The sequence below is a fragment of the Mastigoproctus giganteus genome, chromosome 10 (assembly GCF_048544385.1).
Source record: "Mastigoproctus giganteus isolate SK-2022 chromosome 10, ASM4854438v1, whole genome shotgun sequence".
In the NCBI taxonomy this organism is placed as follows: Eukaryota; Metazoa; Arthropoda; class Arachnida; order Uropygi; family Thelyphonidae; genus Mastigoproctus; species Mastigoproctus giganteus.
The window spans coordinates 70,322,773-70,342,531 of record NC_143584.1 but is presented as its reverse complement, the minus strand read 5'-3'; the positions used below and the strand labels follow the sequence as shown (position 1 = coordinate 70,342,531).

General features: G+C 38.0%; 1 protein-coding gene across 1 annotated transcript in view; it reads right to left on the bottom strand.

Annotated features, from left to right (window-relative positions):
* kis (chromodomain helicase DNA binding protein kismet) overlaps positions 1–19,759 on the bottom strand; it is a 1,089,809-nt gene that overhangs the window by 578,610 nt on the left and 491,440 nt on the right. Inside the window, 4 exon segments of the mRNA XM_090383876.1 lie at positions 4,042–4,129; positions 7,448–7,555; positions 7,557–7,627; positions 7,629–7,742. Of these exon segments, the coding sequence (XP_090240002.1) occupies positions 4,042–4,129; positions 7,448–7,555; positions 7,557–7,627; positions 7,629–7,742 (381 nt within the window).

The following is a 19,759-nucleotide window of genomic DNA, read 5'->3' as shown; positions in this document are numbered from 1 at the left end:
CACTGTGATCACTGCCACCTAGTGGTTCCTCTATCTGCAGATTCTTAATGCATGAAGAATCACTACTGATAATCAAATCAAGAGTATTACTCCCTCTAGTTGCCTCCGGAACATGCAGATGTAGAAAACAATCATCCAATAAATCCACAAAAGCCTTGCTAATGTGTGTGAGTGACCAACCCACAAATTCCAGTCAATATCTGGGAAATTAAAATCCTCCATTATAAGACACTCTGATTTACTGGCCCACTTTTCCCTGTAAAGTTTCTTATTATACTCATCACAGTCATTAGGCCTATAGCACACTTCTACTCTCAATTTTCATCTCCCAATGCTTATGTCACAACAAACTGACTCGACACTGCACTGTCCAGCGATGTCGACAGGCTTCACTTCCTTGGATTTTATGTGTTTCTTAACTAATAGCATAACCCCTCCTCCCTTCCTATCCTGTCTATCCTTTCTGTAGACGTTGTACTCCCGAAATTCTAGTTCTGCATTCCTTATAACTGTTTTACACCACGTCTCTGATATCCCAACAATATCCGCCTTTGATGCTTTGAGCAATACCTCAAATTTATTTAACAAACTCCTGGCATTGGTGTACACGCAAGTATACATGCACTTGTTCTTTTTTCTTAGCTACCCTAGCACAACGATGTGTTTACTTGTACTGCAATAACTCCCAGCAGTCTCTGAAATATCCTGCATCTTGTTTTCCAGGCTTCTGCTCATTCCAATAGAAGCAGTGCAAGAATCACTTTCACCTCTACCAGTGACTACTGTTAATCTATTAGTCCTTGTATCCCTCCAAGCTAGCAGTTTTCCGACTCAGCCAACACTGTCTCGATAGCATCAGTAAATATTCTTGCACCCTTTCTATTTAAGTGTATCCCATCCCTGTAGAAGCAGTCCCTTCTGTTAACAAGTACAGACCAGGCTGAAAAAAATTCTGTCCTTTGAGCCTTGCACAATCTTTCCAGAGCCGAATTAATCAACAAGGCTCTCATCATATACTCTCTCCTATCGTGTCTGGGCAGAATTGCAGACACTTTCAAATTCAACCCTAATTCACGGCTTTTTTTCAACAGTGGCCTGTACTTGTTAAGTAATTCTGCTGGTCTCCTACTCTTAATATCATTAGTGCCAACATGTACAACTATATCACCTTCTGTGCCCTTAAAAGATGATATCTGATCTACATCATCATCAACCTTTGCCCCTGGCAAAACATACCCTGGTCCTGTTCCACCTATCCTTTTTACAAAGCATGTTTACCGTTTCCCTGACAATAGAGTCACAACAACTACTGTTGTTGTTGTTATTTGGTTTTTAGGAGCATTAAGCAACTAAGGCCACATTGCTCCGCGATATGCGGTGGTCATTCCCTGACCTTTCCTCATCCTCCGTATTTGGTGGTGATGGGCTCGAACCCCGGTCTAATCAAGAAGCGTGTGCTACGCACTGCTGCTCCTTCCCACCTGGCTGCGGAGGCGCACAACAACTACTAGTTCCTGTGGGATCAGCACATTCTGCCATGGGGATTGCTGCTATGTTGCGTGATGACCAAGTACAAGCTCTGGCGTTGATGTGGGCATCTGAGAACTTGATGGGCCTTCACTTTAGATCCTTCTAGGGCATCCACCCTGTCCTTCAAGCTCTCATATAGGCCCGTAACAACGCTGAGTTGTCGCCTGATTTCGTTACACTCTTTGCATCGCAAACACACAAAGACATCCCCCATGGCAATATCATGTTTTGTACTCAATTGCTCCACAAACATCATGCAAGCAGTGCATTTTAAAAGGCTGTGATTCAGAGGGCAACTGCCCCCCTTAGTTCTCTTCTGAGCCACATCACTCCCATTAGCTTGAACCTTTTGCTTTGCTGCTCTGGTCTGAGTCATGATTTCAATTTATTTTCAATAAAATTTCAATTTCAGTACAAAATTATAACCCTAAACTTGTATCCCAACACAGTTATAACGCTATATATATTTTTCAGTATCAAATATTATCTACGAGTTCCATTTATATAACTTCCGTATCAAGTTATGTATTAATTAATTATGTTATGTTTGTAATCTAAGTCGTTATATGCATTTAACATTCTGTTTCTATGATTCATAAATGAAATGAAGTCTGTACTAATTATGGGCATAATAGAAATAATCAATTAGATACAAATCAGTGGACTTTTAAATTGACAACAAGACAACTAAATGGGGGGGGGAGTGTGGGAAGGCAGATTACGAGAAGTCTTTGGCAAAGGATGCATAGATTTCTTTACTTATATTAACACTAGAAGGAAGGGGATTAATCATAGCAAAGCAGATATCAATGGTTCACCCACTGATCCTGCTCAGATTGCTGACAAACTGAATAGGTATTATACATATACATTCACATGGAGAACTCTTCAGCAAAAAGAATGCAAGTAGTTTATTGGATTCTAAAAGGGAAGTAAATGCTTTTGTGATAACTGAGAGAAAAGTGGGAGAAAAATTACTGAAGCTAGTGTACAAAAGGGCAATGAGAATGGATGGAATCTATCCAATTATATTAAGGGATGCAGCAAAGGAAGTAATGAAAGCCTTAGCCATAATTATGAGAATATCTCTGGATTCAGGAGAGGTTCATGTGGACTGAAGATATGACGACTGTATTTCAAATAAAGAGGGGGGGCCAAAAGGGCAGCATGAATAATTACAGCCCTGTAAGCTTGACTCCTGTTCCAGGGAAAATAATGTAGTCACTGATTACAGAAGTAATATGGGATCATCTACCCAGAATGCAGCTATACTGAAGTCACAGCAAAGATTTCTTAGGGATCATCTTGTCTGACCAATCTGATTGGACATTATGACACATTAACAAGAGAATTGGATGCAAAAAACAGTTTTGACACCACATACTTAGATTTCAGAAAAGCTTTGGATACTGTTGCACACATAAAGGAGTGCTGCAAATTGTAAGAGTGGCATTAAGAGCAAGTTAGTGCTATCGATAAAGGGATGGTTGGGAGGGAGAATATTTATTGAATATTTATCTATATTTATTGATACTGATGAAGGAATATCACACAATGGCTAAGTTTGCAGAAGAAAGAACGGCAGGGAGATAAATGAAATTAACCAAGGCATGCTACTGCAACAAGATCTAAAAAGATTAGGCACACCTGCGGAGAAATGGCAATTGAAGGTTGACAATGGCAATTGAACATTGACAAATGCAAGATAATGAATATGGGCAGCATTAATTTTAAGATTAATGTAACGACTGCATGGTAATACGCTCGGGTTGGTGGAAAATGAAACAGACACTGGGAGTAACTGTGCACTCAGATATAAAGTTCCCCAAGCTGTGCAGACAAGGTGTGAGGGCAGCTCATGCAGTTTTGCCAATGAAATACCGAAACTATGCTAGCAGAGATAAAGAGGTGATTATCCCACTGTATAATGAAATGATCAGGCTGCGCCTTGAGTACTGCATATTGGTCTGAGAGCCTCAATTTTAGGAAGAATGCAAATCTGTTGGAACAGGCAGAGAGTAGGAAAATGACAGTGGTGAAGGAAACAAAAGAATGCCCTTATCAAGAAAGGGCTCACTTCTGCAAATTGCAAACTGCAACTTTCAATCTGATTAAGGTGTTCAGGCTTTAAATGGATTGAGACAGCTTAATTCTTGTTGCATTCTTCCTCTTGCTCAGACTACACAAGGCGACAAATTTAAAATGAGGAAGGATGGTTGCAGAACAGACATGCATTGCAGCCCACGAGTAACTAATTATTGGAACAAACTTCCATCTGTTGTGGAACCGAAACAGTTTGAATACATTCAAGGAAGAATATATGTCATGAACAGGAGATGTCAGTATTTTTCCTTTGGCTGATACTGTATAAGCATGTTTTCTTGCATCATTTGATACTACTAATACTAAAACAAGGAAGACGAAATATCAAAAGTTTATGGGTGGGGCTAGTAATGTGTGGTGATTTTGAAAAGTTTAAGTATTACAAAGACTGACAATTATACTACTCACCACTGTTCTCGAAATATCTTCGACATCCTTGAGAGTAAGACGCCTTCTAAAATTACCTAAGACCAAGCATTCTTCCCAGCGACCCCACCTATTTAAAAAAATATATATATATGTGTGTGTGTGTGTACTAAACTTATATTTCTTATCATTAAATTTGGTTCTACATAGGAGCATCAGGTTTGTGGTGAGCCCAACCAACAACTTTGAATCTCCTATCACAGTTTGCTGTCTTTTACATAAACCACCCTGTTTAATTAAAAATATTTAAGTACATAATTTAAGAACATAAATTTACTTACCTTATGCCAAAAATTTTTTCCACCAAGTTATGACCTAAAGTTATCGTAGCAAAACTTGTATAGAGATTACAGAAATGGGTATGTATGAAACATTCTTCTAGTTTGGCTATGTGTCTGCTCAAAGCCCATGTGGAAGCAGCATATATAGGGCCAAGAGGGAGAATGTTAATTTTCTTTAAATTTTACATTAATTTCGATGTGTTACATATTAACATATTTATATGTATCTATAGTACATCACCACAAACCTGTGCTCCCATGTAGAACCAAATTTAATAATATAGTTAGTGCATATAAAAATTATGTACATTATGGCTAATTGCCCCTATACAACAGCATTAACATAGCACATAACTCCATTAACACCCTTAATAATTAAAAGACATCACATACAACTCCAATATATATATATATATATTTACATAAATGCAATCAATTTTTCTGCTCTTTAAACATTACTATGCACTACATATAAGCAATATAACTTCCAAATATAGACAAGAACATCTAACAGAATAGTCTTAAAAGCTGAAAGAAAGTTATGAACATATCAAGCTTGCGTCCACTATACAGAATCAATGAATGATTAATTTATTTTAATATTGTTATTTGTGGAAAGTGCAGAAAAATCTAGTACTAAGCCTACAGATATTATTAAAAACTGTTGAGAAATAGCTGTTCTTCAGCATACAGTTCTATGAATCAAAGTGACTACATGGTCTCTCTCTCTCTTAATGCCTCCCAAAGTTTTTCTATCCTTATTTTTTATTATCAGATGGTGTTTTTTTCTTTCTTTTCTTTTCATTTTCTACTGAAAAGTTCTATTTTTTTACAGCCTTTGCAATCATTATTATCAAATAATGTTTAATAGTATTAAAGAAATAAATGTAAGATCTTTAAAGTCAGATGTGGTTTGGAGTGGAATGTAGTGCATCAGTGGTAGGACTGAATTCAACAGGAATTTTCTTGACCGAGCAATGAGATGATTAATTCCAAAGAAAAGAAAGCACACAGTATAATTAGCATCTCACTTATTTCTTTATTATTATTATTTAACACATATACGAGAAATGAGAATAATACCAAACACTATTTTATATTATCAACAAATGTTACAAGCTGTTGTTGTTATTATGGGTTTAGCACTTTACACTATAGCCCCCAAAAGATTTAATGGCTTTGTTTGTTATTTGGGAGCATTAGTAACTAAGGCCATATTACTCCGGGATATGCGGTGGTCATTCCCTGACCTTTCTGCATCCTCCGTATTTGGTGGTGACGGGCTCGAATGCCAGTCTAATCAAGAAGCGTGTGCTATGCACCGCTGCTCCTTCCCACTGCTGCCATTAAATTGGCACCTGGCTACGGAGGCTCCAATTTAATGGCACAAAACCTGCTACAGCTATAGTTTTATATGTTAAAGTCATATGGTTTAAGTCTCGGGTTCCCAACCTGTGGGTCACAAAGTGCTTTCTGGGGGATCGCCGCGGTTAATTTTAGTTGCAATTATTTTTATAGAGAAATTTCACCACAAAGGTTTTCAACACTTATTTATTTCAATATGGCATACGGCTACAGTGCAATATTGTACTAGTGGTAGTAACACTGATTTTTGATAAATGAAAGGAAGTGACTGCAGCAGATACTTAAAAAATATTAAGAGGCCACATGTTCATACATATTAAACATTTTATAATTATTTTTAATCTATTTGCTATGGCAGGCCTTTTCAAATTTCCGTCGCGGCAGACCTTGATTCACTCCCTAAAAATAAAATATACAAATGCAGTGTCATCATTAGAATAAGAAATTCTATGTTACAAATAGTAAACTGAAAAGAAAAAAACATAGTTCATTATGATGCAAAATTCAATATCAAAATTCATTTTTAATCGGTGTCTCGATGTGTGAATAACAGACTGTCAAATGCAGACCGTCGAATAAAGGTGAGTTGCTCTCTGTAACGCAGTTGTAGATCAGTCTGTATGTTTTGCTACCACTGCCACGTTTGCAATGATGTAATTCAATGTCCATGTTGGGCTCTCTAATGCAAACTGCTGCGAACGTAGTTCGCCAATAGTCAAATACCTTTAGTTGGCACCATGACAGAAACGAGCCACTCACTGTTGAGCACAGGTTAGCTACTGCTTGCTCTTTCTAAATTCTAAAGAGCATCAGTAGGTCTTCATCAGTCCGTGCTAAATCCGTACCCATGGAGAAAAAACGTAAAAATTCAGAAGACTATCTAAAATTTGGCTATACCACACCTTGATCAGCAATGGCATAGAGAAGCCACAACGCATTTTGTGCAATGTCGTTTCTCAGTGCTGAATTTATGAAACCTTCAAAACTGAAACATCACTTAGAGACAAAGCATTCAGAAGCATACTAAAAAGGATTTGGAGTTCGTTCAACATCATGAAACTGGTCTCAGACGACGTCAGAGACTTGATCCTACAGGAGGTTTTCAGCAACAGATCAGCAGCAGCAGTGAAGAGCATCATATGAAGTCACATTGGAACTTGTCAAACAAAAAAAAAACCTTACATGATTGGAGAAACAGTCACCCTGCATGTTGAAGATGGTAAAGTTAATTCTTGGGGAAGCCAGTGAGATAAAGATGTGACAAATATTTCTGTCTAATAACACTATTCAAAGGAGCATTTCAGATATATCCGTAGACATGAAAGAGCAGGTTTAGAATGAAATCAAAGTTTTTCCATTGTCTTTCTTTTCAAGTTGATGAATCAACGAACGTAAGTTCATGTTCTCAGTTGCTTGTCTCTCGTGAAATATATTCATTCAGATGACCATCAAAGAATGAGTTCCAGTTTTGTACTGCACTTGAAACTACTACAAAAGGTGAAGATAAATACTTTTTTGAAATTTGAGGACTACAGTGGAAAAATGTCTGTGCCTTCAAACCAGTCAGCCACCCTGAATTGAACACTGGCCCCAAAGGTTATCTGTATCAGTACACATATTCTTGCTACAATATGTAGTACTCACAGACACATTTACACAAATCAAAGATAGTCACAAAAGAAATACGGTAACAAAAAAAGAAAATAAATAAATAAATAATAATAATAATAAATAATTCTTACCCAAATGTCAGAAGTCCCTTTTCAACTTTAAAGCACTCAGCCCGTGTCCAATTTCCAGGAGCTATATCTTCTAGTATTTCATCATCTTTTTCCCTATCAAATCCTCTTACCTCTGTTGCGATATTTTCCTCGAGAAATACGTGATCCCCGTCCTTTAGCACCACGAGTGCGAGTAGAAAATTGATTCATCATCTTCATCGGTGCTTTCCAGATCGGAGAGATCCAGCATATGATCATCAGTACCAAATCTTCGGGTCTGTGTACGTCTTCTGGGTTCTTGAATAATGAGATCATTCTGCAAAAAAAAAAAACTCACATGTGAACAGGTTCAATAGTTTAGATCTTGTTTTTGGCTAATCATGGGTTGGTCACTATAAATGTACTTTATACCTTACAGGATCAGAACAATCATTTTATGGTTGAGTTTCAGCTCGAATAAGACAAATCATTTAATGCAGGATAATGCAAAACACATCTTTGAAAAACTTCATATCTCTACTACTAAGGAATAACAAGATATTGGCTTAAAATTATGTGCTGTGAACCAAGGTCTTCTTTGGGCTGTTTGTATTTTTCTTTTCTTTTTTAAATTAGCTTCTGTGTGATATATTAAAGATCAATACTGCAATTCTGTTAACCACAAAAAAAAAAAAAAGAAAAAAATATATATATATACACCTAATTCTGTTTTTACACGATAGATACGTTCCTGAAAAAATACGTGTAAAAGAAAAAATTCGTGTAAAAAAAAGACATTGTATTTTATGGAAGGAAAGACGATTGGTTCCGGATCTAAAAAAATCAGTAAAAATAATTTAAAAAAAAAAAAAAAAAAAAAAAAAAACACATAAAAATATTCGTTTTAAGCTTATCATTTTATTTCAACAAAAATACACATGTAATAATATGTAATGAAAATGTATTAAAGTAAATTTGTATGCATATGAAATGAAAAAAATTCTTCATGAACAAAAAAAAATCTGTTTTACACATAAGATTTTATTCATTTTCACTTTCTGATAATAAACGGCGCATACGTTTGCGTACGACTGGAATATCACTAGAAATGTTGTGGACATGGTCTTCTTCCTCTATTATGAAATTCTATCCGTGATCTCTTGAGAAAAATCAGCACGAGTCCTCCTCTGGTGCTGATGTTTCACCGGTTTTTAGGAACGAATTCAGTTATTAATCGTTGTGTTCGTATTTTGGTTAGGGCCGTTATATAATTCTCTGTAAGCGGCTGTCAACAACTTCAGTTCACGTTGAAACTTCCCAGCGCGTTCTTCATCAGGATCATGTTTGACAAGAAATGATTACCTAATTTTCTGGCCAGTTTCCAGACCTTCTTTTATTAAATCTGCATTTAGAACAGGATCATTTTATTCATTATCACTAAGTTCTATGGGCATACAGGAGTCCCAAGGACAACCTCTAATATCTTCATCTTCGCTTAGGACTTTGTCGGTTAACAAACTCATCAATATCTTCAAGATGATAGATCATCGAATCCTTCTCCACCAATTTTGTGTGCCATTGTAACGATGTTGGGAAATTCGGTCGTAATAGGGATGATGGGATCTTTGCTTTTTACACATTGTGGCCAAACTGCTTTCCAACACGCATTTAAAGTTGCTGGTTTTAATTCAGTTAACGCTAATCCAACTTGATTGATACAATCCATAATTGAGAATTTCTTCCACACATTAATGACTGTTAGTGTTTCATCATTCAGTTTGTCCAAAACTGTGTTGGAATGTTCGTTTTACGTAGTATGTTTTAATTGTCGCAATTATACCTTAGTCTAGCGGTTGTATCAAAGATGTAGTACAAAGGATACTAGGAAAGTTTTGCAATACAGCTTTATTTATTTAATTTTTTCAAAGTAATTTCCTCTACATTCAATACACCTCTCCATCCTCCGAAACCAATCTTTAAACCAGTTCTGCCAAGTTTCACTAGGGAGTAAAGCACACTCGTTGTCCCAAGCCCGTAGAAGGTCCTCATCACTGGAAAACCGCATCCCTTTTAGCTTCATTTTCACATGCGGGAACAGTGCAAAGTCGCAGGGAGCAAGGTCTGAACTGTAGGGAGGGTGCTCGAGAAGTTTCAGTCCTGTCGTGGTCAAATATTCGGTGCAGGCTTTGGCGCGGTGAGCTGCAGCATTATCGTGATGGAGGTACCAGGTGTCCATTCTTGACTTTGGCCGCAGGTTCTTCATAGATCCAATGACTTTAGGCAGACATTGTTCAGTATACCACTTAGCTGTGACTGTCTTCTGCGTGTCCAAAACGACACGTCCCACAATTCCACTCGATTTGAAAAATACAGCTATCATTTGCTTCTTTACAGATCGGGATTTTCTGACAATTACGGGTGTGTCGTCATCATCAAAGACCCAAACTTTGTTTTGAGCCTTGGTCGGTAGATCGTAATAGTACAGCCAAGTCTCGTCACCTGTCACGATGTTGTTCACATACCGAGATTGTCCCTTATCAAACTTTTTTAACATCTCCCGGCACCAAGTCACACGTCGTGTCATCTGCTCTTCAGTCAGTTGATGCGGCACCCAGAGAGAACAAAGTTTCTTCACGTGCAAATGATCTTGCAGAATCGAACGAGTTGCTAGTGCATTTAGGCCCAAAGTATCCTCTATCTGTTGGTAGGTCACTCGCCTGTTTTCGTCAAGCATTTTCCTCACAGCAGTAACGTTTTCCTCCGTAACTGACGTTCGTGGCCTTCCCGGCCTCTCAGAATCCTCCAGAGTGAAATTTCCCCCTTTGGAATTCTCTATACCACCTGAATATCGTTGTACGATGTGGACAATCATCATCTAGTGCAAGAGTCATTTCTTCTAATCACTGGTCTATGGTTAAACCACGCACGAAATTATACCGCAAAACTGTCCTTATCTCATTTCGTGACCACGATGCCATCGCAAGCACTTTACACTCTCACTACTAATGAATAACTGAGCCCATCGACTTGGCGCGGCGGCTACTATGCACGTATGTAGATGTCTCAACATGCAGCAACAAGCAGCTTCCTGTGATTCATTGTTGCGTCATATTGCAAAACTTTCCTAGTACCCTTTGTATTAGGTGGCAGAAATAAAATTTGCATGTTTGGGTGTTCCAAGACAGGATGGCCGGGTGCATTGTCAAGAAATCAGAAGAACTTTAAATTCGAGACCTTTCAAATTCATATAACATCTGACTTCTGGGGCGAAACATTTGTTGAACCATTCTGTAAAGATAGCAGTTGTCACCCAGGCCTTCTTGTTTGACATCCAGTGAACAGGCAGTTTATTGATATCTACACCTTTCATTGAACGTGGGTTTAGGGCTCGATTTACAGCAGTGGTTTCAACATACGATCTCCTGAAGCGTTGGAGGAAAATAACAAGGTCACACGATCCTTAGCTACCTTAAAACCACCAGCAGTTTTCTGCGATTTGGCTACATACGTTCTGTTCGGCATTCGTTTCCAGAAGAAACCAGTTTCATCTACATTCCACACTTGATCAGGAGTGTATCATCCGTCTTCAATAATTTTTGCGTTCCTGCGGGAATACTTTAGTGGCCGGTTCATCTGCAGATGCAGTTTCACCTTTAATTTTTATATTAGGAAGAGCATTCCTTTTAAGAAATCCTATCATCCAACCTGTACTCGCAGAAAATTTATACTTTCTGTTTTTTGTTTGAGATGAAGTGCTTGGCTTCTTTTCTTTAATCTGTCTGTAAATTCTTAGTGCTGTTTGCTTGATGGCATTTCCATCTACTGGTACTCTTTTTTGTGACTGATCTTCTATCCATATTACCAGAGCCTTTTCCATTTTTTCCTTGACAATATCTCTTGTATGTGATGATGAATTAACACTTTTGTTCCAGAATATACCGACTTCCTAATTGCAGCTTCATTTTTCTTAATAGTTCTTACGGTAGCTTCATGTACACCAAAATGCTTTCCTACAGACGTAGCCTCTTGTCCAGTTGCAAGACGATCTAAAATTTGAAGTTCCAAAGAACTCGCTTTCCTTTTCATTTTGGCAATAGGCGAATTATTCGACATTATATAAGGGCTGCCGAAAAATATCTCAGTTATAGTTAATAAATAAAGTATGAAAAATTTGTAAACTTACAATTTATTGACTATAGGCAAAATTAATAAATTTATATGTGCACAAATTTCACTAAAGATTCTTTCACTTTGAAATAGAGCTTACTACTAAATGTCTTTCGAAGATACAATGCACGAATACCGTATATGTGCACCAAATTCAATAAAAACGTTGATGATTCATAGATACCTAGACGTACACATTGGTAAACAAAAGCACGCATTTCAAAACGCACACACTAGCTTAATCTATCACACTAATAAATAGCTAATAATCACACCAATCTATTGGTGCGTGTAATATAGAAATGATACTAATATGCCACAAATAAAAAAAAAAATTCTTAGAATTTAGGCAAAAAAAAAAAAAAAAACCATAGAAATCGTGTTAAATCAAAATGACTCGCGTAAAAAGAGATTGAAATATTTATTTTGAATTCGTGTTAAATCAAATTCGTGTAAAAAAAGTTCGTGCAAAAACAGAATTAGGTGTATATATATATATATAGCATTAGCAGAGGCATATGATGCAATAAAGCAAGCTTATGCAGCATCAGCCAAAAAAAAAAAAAAATCACTTCCATTTCACCCCTCCGTTCATTTGAAATACCTGTCCAGCTGAGCCTCAAATTTATTTAGGCTATCAACTTCCACAACGAAGGATGGAAGTCTGTTCCACTAACCAAATACTCGCTGGCTAAAGGCAAATTTCCGCACATCTATCCTACATCTGTCTTTCCTCAATCTGAATTAATGCCTTCTCAGGTGATTATTCTGAACAAGAGGAAGAATCCCATCGGCATTGAGCATGTTCAAACCATTCAAGGCTTTATACACTTCTATCAGATCACCTCGCTAGTGCCTAGTCTCCAGACACTGTAATTTGCAAAACTTAAGCCTTTATTCGTAAGAGCATCCCTTTGTTCCATTCACTAACCTTGTTGCCCTTCTCTGTACTCATTCCGGCAGCTCTACATCCTTCTTGAAATGAGGCCTCCAGACCTGTATACAGTACTCTAGGTGTGGCCTGACCATTGCCTTATACAAGGGAATAATCACTTCCTTATCCCTGCTAGAAAAATTCCTGTATATCATTGACAAGACATCTTGCAGCCCTTCTGCACTACTCAGAGAACTTCATATCTGCCTGCACAATTACCCCCAGGTCCTTTTCATTCTCTACCAGTCAGTGTAGTACCACAGAGTTGATACGTTGCTCTGGGTTTGCTGTTTCCCATATGTAGTGCTTTACATTTGTCAAAGTTAAACTTCATTTGCCACCTGTCAGCCCATCTGCTCAACCTTTCCAGATCCTGTTGCAGCAGCATAGTGTCAGTAGTGTCCTTGACAACCCTGCCAACCTTCGTATCGTCTCCAAACTTGGACATTAAGCTTGATATACCATCATCAATATCATTTATAAATATAGAAAACAATAATGGACCCAACAATGAACTCTGAGGAACTCCACTAATAACATTAGTCCACGATGAGCAGTGTCCATTGATTACCACTCTGTCTTCTCCCCCTCAGCCATCCCTTTATCCATAGCAGCAATATCAAAGTTATTCCCAGTTCTTTTGTGACTGCATCATAGTATCCAATCAAATTGGTAAGGCAAGACTTTCCCTTAACAAAACCATGCTGTGTCCGAGCTATAACTGAAGTCTTGTCTAGATGATCCTGCAGTGCTTCTTTAACCAGCGCCTCCATTAATTTTCCTGGAACAGAAGTTAAACTCACAGGTCTATAATTACTGGTGTTTGTTTGTTTGTTATTTGGTTTTTAGGAGAATTAGCAACAATAAGGCCATATTGCTCCGTGATATGTGGTGGTCATTCCCTGACCTTTGCGCATCCTCCGTATTTGGTGGTGACGGGCTCGAACCGCGGTCTAATCAAGAAGTGTGTGCTATGCACTGCTGCTCCTTCCCACCTGGCTACGGAGGTGCCCAATTACTGGTGTCAGCCTTCGATCCTCCTTTGTAAATTGGGGGCACATTGCACATCTGCAGTCTACGGGTACCTTCCCTGAGTCCAAGGAAGCTCTCATAATTATGGCTAAGGGTTTGCTTACTTCCTTTGCTACCTCCTTTAATATAACTGGATAGACACTATCCACCCCAGGTGCATTTCTTGTATTTACCTTCAACAATTTCTCCTCCACTTTACTCTCAGTTATTACAAGATTATCTAGCTTACTGCCAGAGTTGAGTACACCTCTGAAATTCTCCTCACTGAATAACTCCTCATGTGTGGATGTCGGTGAAAAATATTCATTTAGTTTGTTAGCTACCTGAGCAAGATCATCAACAGTTGAACCATCGATATCAATTGGACCAATCTGATTCATCCCCTTCCTTCTAGAGTTTACATAAGTAAAGAACTCTTTTGCTGTTTTTTTTTTTTTTTTTTTTTGCATCCTTTGCCAAAGATTTCTCATAATCTGCCTTTGCCAGCCTAACCTCCTTTGTAACTTGGTTACAGACCAGCTTATATCTATCATAGGTTTCTGTGTCACGTGTTAATTTATATGCATCCCATGCATTTTTCTTCTCTGCCATATGTCTCATTAGTTCATCCGACATCCATTTAGGCCTAAACCCTGAACAATATTTCTTAGTTGGTATGTAAAGCCTAATAGCTTCCAAGGTAAGTTCTTTGAATTCTTCTCATTTTGAATTTGCTGTTGGTAACATCATCAGTTGGTCCCACTGTATAGAATTTAAATACTGTCTCAGACCATAGTAGTCGCCTTTACGAAAGCAATAACCCTTCCCTTTACCCCTAATAGTAGTTACCTCTTTGAGTAAATCCCACTTCAGCACACTGTGATCACTGCCACCCAGTGGTTCCTTTATCTGCAAATTCTTAATGCATGAAGAATCACTACTGGTAATCAGATCAAGATTGATTGATTTGGTAGTTGTTGGCGCATCGGCTTCTGTGGCCATATTGCACCTACCAAGGTTTTTGCAGTACTTTGATCCAAGCCCGAGGCAGGAATCGAACCCGCGACCTTTGGGTTGCCGGGCAGGTACTTTACCCACTCGGCATCAGATCAAGAGTATTACTCCCTCTAGTTGCCTCCCGAACATGCTGATGTAGAAAACAATTATCCAATAAATCCTCAAAAGCCTTGCTAGTGTGTATGTGTGACCAACCCACAAATTCCAATCAATATCTGGGAAATTAAAATCCCCCATTATAAGACTCTGATTTACTGGCCCACTCTATTTCCCTGTACAGTTTCTTATTATACTCATCAGAGTCATTAGGCCTATAGCACACTTCTACTCTCAATTTTGATCTTCCAATGCTTATGTCACACCAAACTGACTCGACACTGCACTGTCCAGTGATGTCGACTGGCTTGATTCTTTGGATTTTATGTGTTTCTTAACTAATAGCATAACCCTTCCTTCCTCCCTTCCTTCCTATCCTGTCTATCCTTTCTGTACACATTGTACTCCCCAAATTCCAGTTCTGCATTACTTATATCTGTGTGACACCGTGTCTCTGATATCCCAATAATATCTGCCTTTGATGTTTTGAACAATACCTCAAATTCATCAAATTTATTTACCAAAGCCCTAGCATTGGGGTTTGGTAATACACAGCAATACCTCGCTTAGCACAGCTTCAAACAGCACGGGTTTCACTATAACACGGTTTTCAATTAAGTTTAAGTCTGTGAAAAGGCCTTTGGTATCAGGTTCCATAATAGTCATACAATTTATTTCTTTCAGACTATAATGTTCCATTGCCCCGAAAGCTCCTGTTTGTTTATATTTTTGTATCTTAACTTATAATAAATTTATTAGTTTTCAGAGAAAGCAATAAACTTTATGACTAAATTTAAGTCAAAAATTTACACTAATAGCCTAGACACGTACTCTACATAATTACACACAAGGCAATAAACGGATTCAGCACGCTGAATTCTAATGGGATCCTTCCACTTGTTTAGATTACGAACCTAAGGGTGCATAAATTCAAATTAAGAAAAGACAGATGTAGAATAGATGTGCAGAAATTTGCCTTTAGCCAGCGGGTGGTTAATTGCTGGAACAAACTTCCATCTGTCGTTGTGGAAGTTGATAGGTTAAATAAATTTAAGGAGGAACTGGATAGGCATTTGGAGGGAATGGTGTGATTTTTTTTTTTTTTTTTTTTTGGCAGATGCTGCATAAGCTCATACACTTGCTTTCTTGCATCACATGCCACTACTACTACATGCTGCATTGTCATAGCCTAGGTACATGTACATATATGCTGCGGTGTCAATTGTATTGTCTCACATGTACATGTGCCAATAGCTCTCCTCAGGCAGTCAGCGGCAATGTACAAGTGTTCAGTGTTCCATCCCAACGAGACACGGTGATAGCTTTTCAAACTTTATTTCACAACTTATTTTTTACTCCTTTAAAATATGAACCAATGAGTCAAAAAAGGAAAAGTAATGAAAGCGGTGCCACGAATGTGGTGCATTGTATGCTAACATCGTGCAAGGAAATGGAATGAATGAAGCATCAGTATGAACAATTATTTGAAAGAAGGATCGGGTTAAAGAGAGGGGAATTTCTATAACATCATACATGATGAAAGTAATAACTAAGCAAAGAAGTTCGCTATTGATTAATATAGAACGTCTTTTATTAATATGAAGAGATGATTGTAATAAAAAGAGAATTCCTTTGAGTCAAAACATCATTCAAGCGAAAGCCATGAGCCTTTATAACGCACTCAAGGAGGAGACTAAAGAAATATTTACAGCCAGTTTTGGTTGGTTTTTCCGATTTAAAAACTGCATTGGGCTTCACAATGTTCGTATCTCAGGTGAAAGTGCAAACAAAGCCGCTGCTGCAAGATTTTCCAGTGAATTGAAAGACATCATTAAAGAAGGTTGCTACAAGGACGAACAAATTTTCAGTGTTGACGAAACTGGACTGTTCTGAAAAAATATGCCCTCACGAACTTTCTTAGCTGAAAATGAAAAGGCCCAACCTGGATATAAAGCATCAAAAAATCGTTTAACACTTTTATTGGGTGGAAACACATCTGGGATTTTATATTGAAGCCTCTACTCATGTTCAGAGCAGAAATTCCAAGAGCTCTAAAGGTTGCGTAAAAAGCACATTGTCCGTAATTTGGCGATCCAATAAGAAAGCATGGATTACAAGAGAATTGTTTACAGAATGGTTCACAAATTATTTTTATCCGACAGTTGAACGTTACTGCAAAGATGAAGGGATGGAGTTCAAAATTTTGATGCTTTTAGACAATGAACCAGGCCATCCATCTGAAATTTCTGATTTCAATGAAAATATAAAAATATGCTTTCTTCACCTAACACAATGTCTCTCTTACAACCGATGGATTAACGTAATTGCCACATTCAAGGCATATTATCTGCAGTGATCTTTTTCCCAAGCTTCAACAGGAGTGGGATCATCATCTTTATCAACATTTTGGAAATATTATAACGTCAGGAATGTGATTGAAAATATATCTGCATCTTGGTTAGAAATCACTACCAACAACATGCGTTCTGTTTGGCAGCATTTTGCCCCATTTGGCTGGTTTTCACTGGTTTTGAACCTCAAGTTCAGACAATTGCCAAAGACATTGTGAACACCAGAAAAGACTTTGGGTTTGAAACTTTCGACACTGCCAATGTGAAGACTGCACTGACTCACATGCAAGATGATGAAACTCTCATTGAAATTGATGAGCAAACTGCATATGATAAAGAGGAAAACAATTCTGAAGTGGATAACACTGAAGTTGCAACAAAATAACATGGCCTGCAAGACAATTATGAATGGAGATCCGAATGTTGAACGTCACATCAAGATATGGCAAATTTTACAAGATGGAATTCTATGCTACAAAGACTTGTATGCTGAGAAATAGAGGTGACAACTTCACCAGACTTTATTATTGAAATACCTAAATAAACAATAAAGCTTTTTTCTCATCTCTCATTATGTTACCTTTTCATTAATAAAATTTTTCCAATATTTTTTATTTCAAATCTTTTTAATTGGTATCAAGCACAAATTGTTTATAGATTTATTATAATTTGTTTAGAGACTGTTTCTCTATTTATCAGTGCTATTTAGGGTATTGCTGTTTTTTTTTTTTTTTTTGTAGTTGTTGACACATCGGCTTCTGTGGCCATAATGCATTTTACAGTACTTTGATCCAAGCCTGAGGCGGGATTCGAACCCGCGACCTTTGGGTTGCCAGGCAGGCACTTTACCCATCCGGCTAGCCCGGTCGGCGGGTATTGCTGTATATATATATATATTTATTTATATAATTATCTAAATGTACAATTGTGAAATGTTTTCGGTAAATGGTGTTTGCCTATAGGTATTTGGGTGCTAATGGTTCAGGTGATCAGGTTAGTCCATAAAGGCTATCTTAATTCAGTAGGGCCTATAAACATATTATATTTTATTTTTGTAGCTTTTAACCTAATGGTAAGGAAAATTTCATAACAATTGGCTGATGATTTTTCTTTACCTGCAGCTAACATCTAATCAAAATTAATGATTATGCTTATAACTATTCTTATTCTAAATTACAATACAATTTTAATATTATTATGCAATTTAATTTAATACATTCCATCACGTGGTCATCAATCCCCTACTTCGTCGGGGGCTTTGAGCGGATCGATGGCCCATTTGATGTAATGTCTCATACATATTGTTTCTGTTGTCACTATACCAGTTTAGCTAATCTTTAGTTTAAGTATGGTTATATTAATTATATTTAAATTTTGTATTAATATTTTTTGTTCTTGTTAGCATTCTATGCAGCAAACTGGGATAGTTGACACAAAGCCCTATGGGTATGTATCCGAATATGTGAAGGTTCTTACCGTTACTAGTCCAGTAGAGTTTGTAGTTTAGAAAGGGGGAACTGCCCACCTTCTAAATGTTTTATATGTAGCAAAGTTTTGTCGTGCAGTCGCACTTACTGTAATCAATGACGTGATGGCTTATTAGCTTCGGGCCATGTTATTCTATGCTAATGCTTGTGGTGGGGGGCGGGGATTTTTAAGTGGTTGGGTGGTTGTTTTGTTAATTCTATATTCAATATGTTAACTTTGGATTTTACACACATATTACATAATGTATTTACCTATGTATTTACATTTTCTTTTGCCATATCTTGGACTGTGCTGGTATAGCTTTTCTAAGGCATAACAGCACAAACATGTCCTATGGTATGGCTATTTACATATTTACAGCCTCTTACTAGGTGATGTTTTATCAGTATTTTAATCTGGAGGGTATTTTTTGGATTCAGGTTGTAGTGCAGTCAGACGTTACACACACACACACACACACACACACACACACACACACACACACACACACACACACACACACACACACACACAGGGTGATTTCACTACCAGTGCGACAAACTTGCAGGAGGTGTAGAGGGCACAAAGACAAATCAGAATCAAATAGCATTGCAGGGTCCGAAATGCCTTCATCATGCATTAGAGGACGTTGAACAGGAGGTTGCGTGAACAGCGATCCCGCTGGAAGTCAGCATTTGCGAACAGTTTCTGTTGAAGAAACCAAGTAGCAAAAGTCCTCCAGAGTGGATAATCCGAAGGCTCCAATGATTGGACGCGTTGCAGATGGTACGAACTCATTTGGTTTGTTGACAGTATCCTCCATACAGTGGATTGGGAAATACCCAATCATTGGTCTATCGCTCGAGTACTCGTACTCGGAGATTGCCTTCTGTAAGACGTAGGACATTCTCCTCGTTGTCTGGCATCCTCGTCGTTCGCTCTTGATTCATGGTACCTCCCGTGAAACAACCAGTCTCACGTAACCTTCTGTGCACACTTGCGAAAATTGTATGATGAGGAGCACGCCTGTGCGGGAAACATTCCTGGTACAAGCGCAGAGCGGCGCACCTGTTATTCCGCAGCTCCATACGTGGGGTGCATGTCGGCCAGTTCAACGTTTGAATACTCATCCATTCTACCGCCTAGGGAACCGGTTGGCAAATGCTGACTTCCAGCGGGATCGCTGTTCACGCGACCTCCTGTTCCAAGTCCTCTACTGCATGACGAAGGCATTTCGGACCCTGCAATGCTATGTGATTCTGATTCGTCTTTGTGCCCCTACACCTACTGCAAGTTTGTCGTACTGGTAGT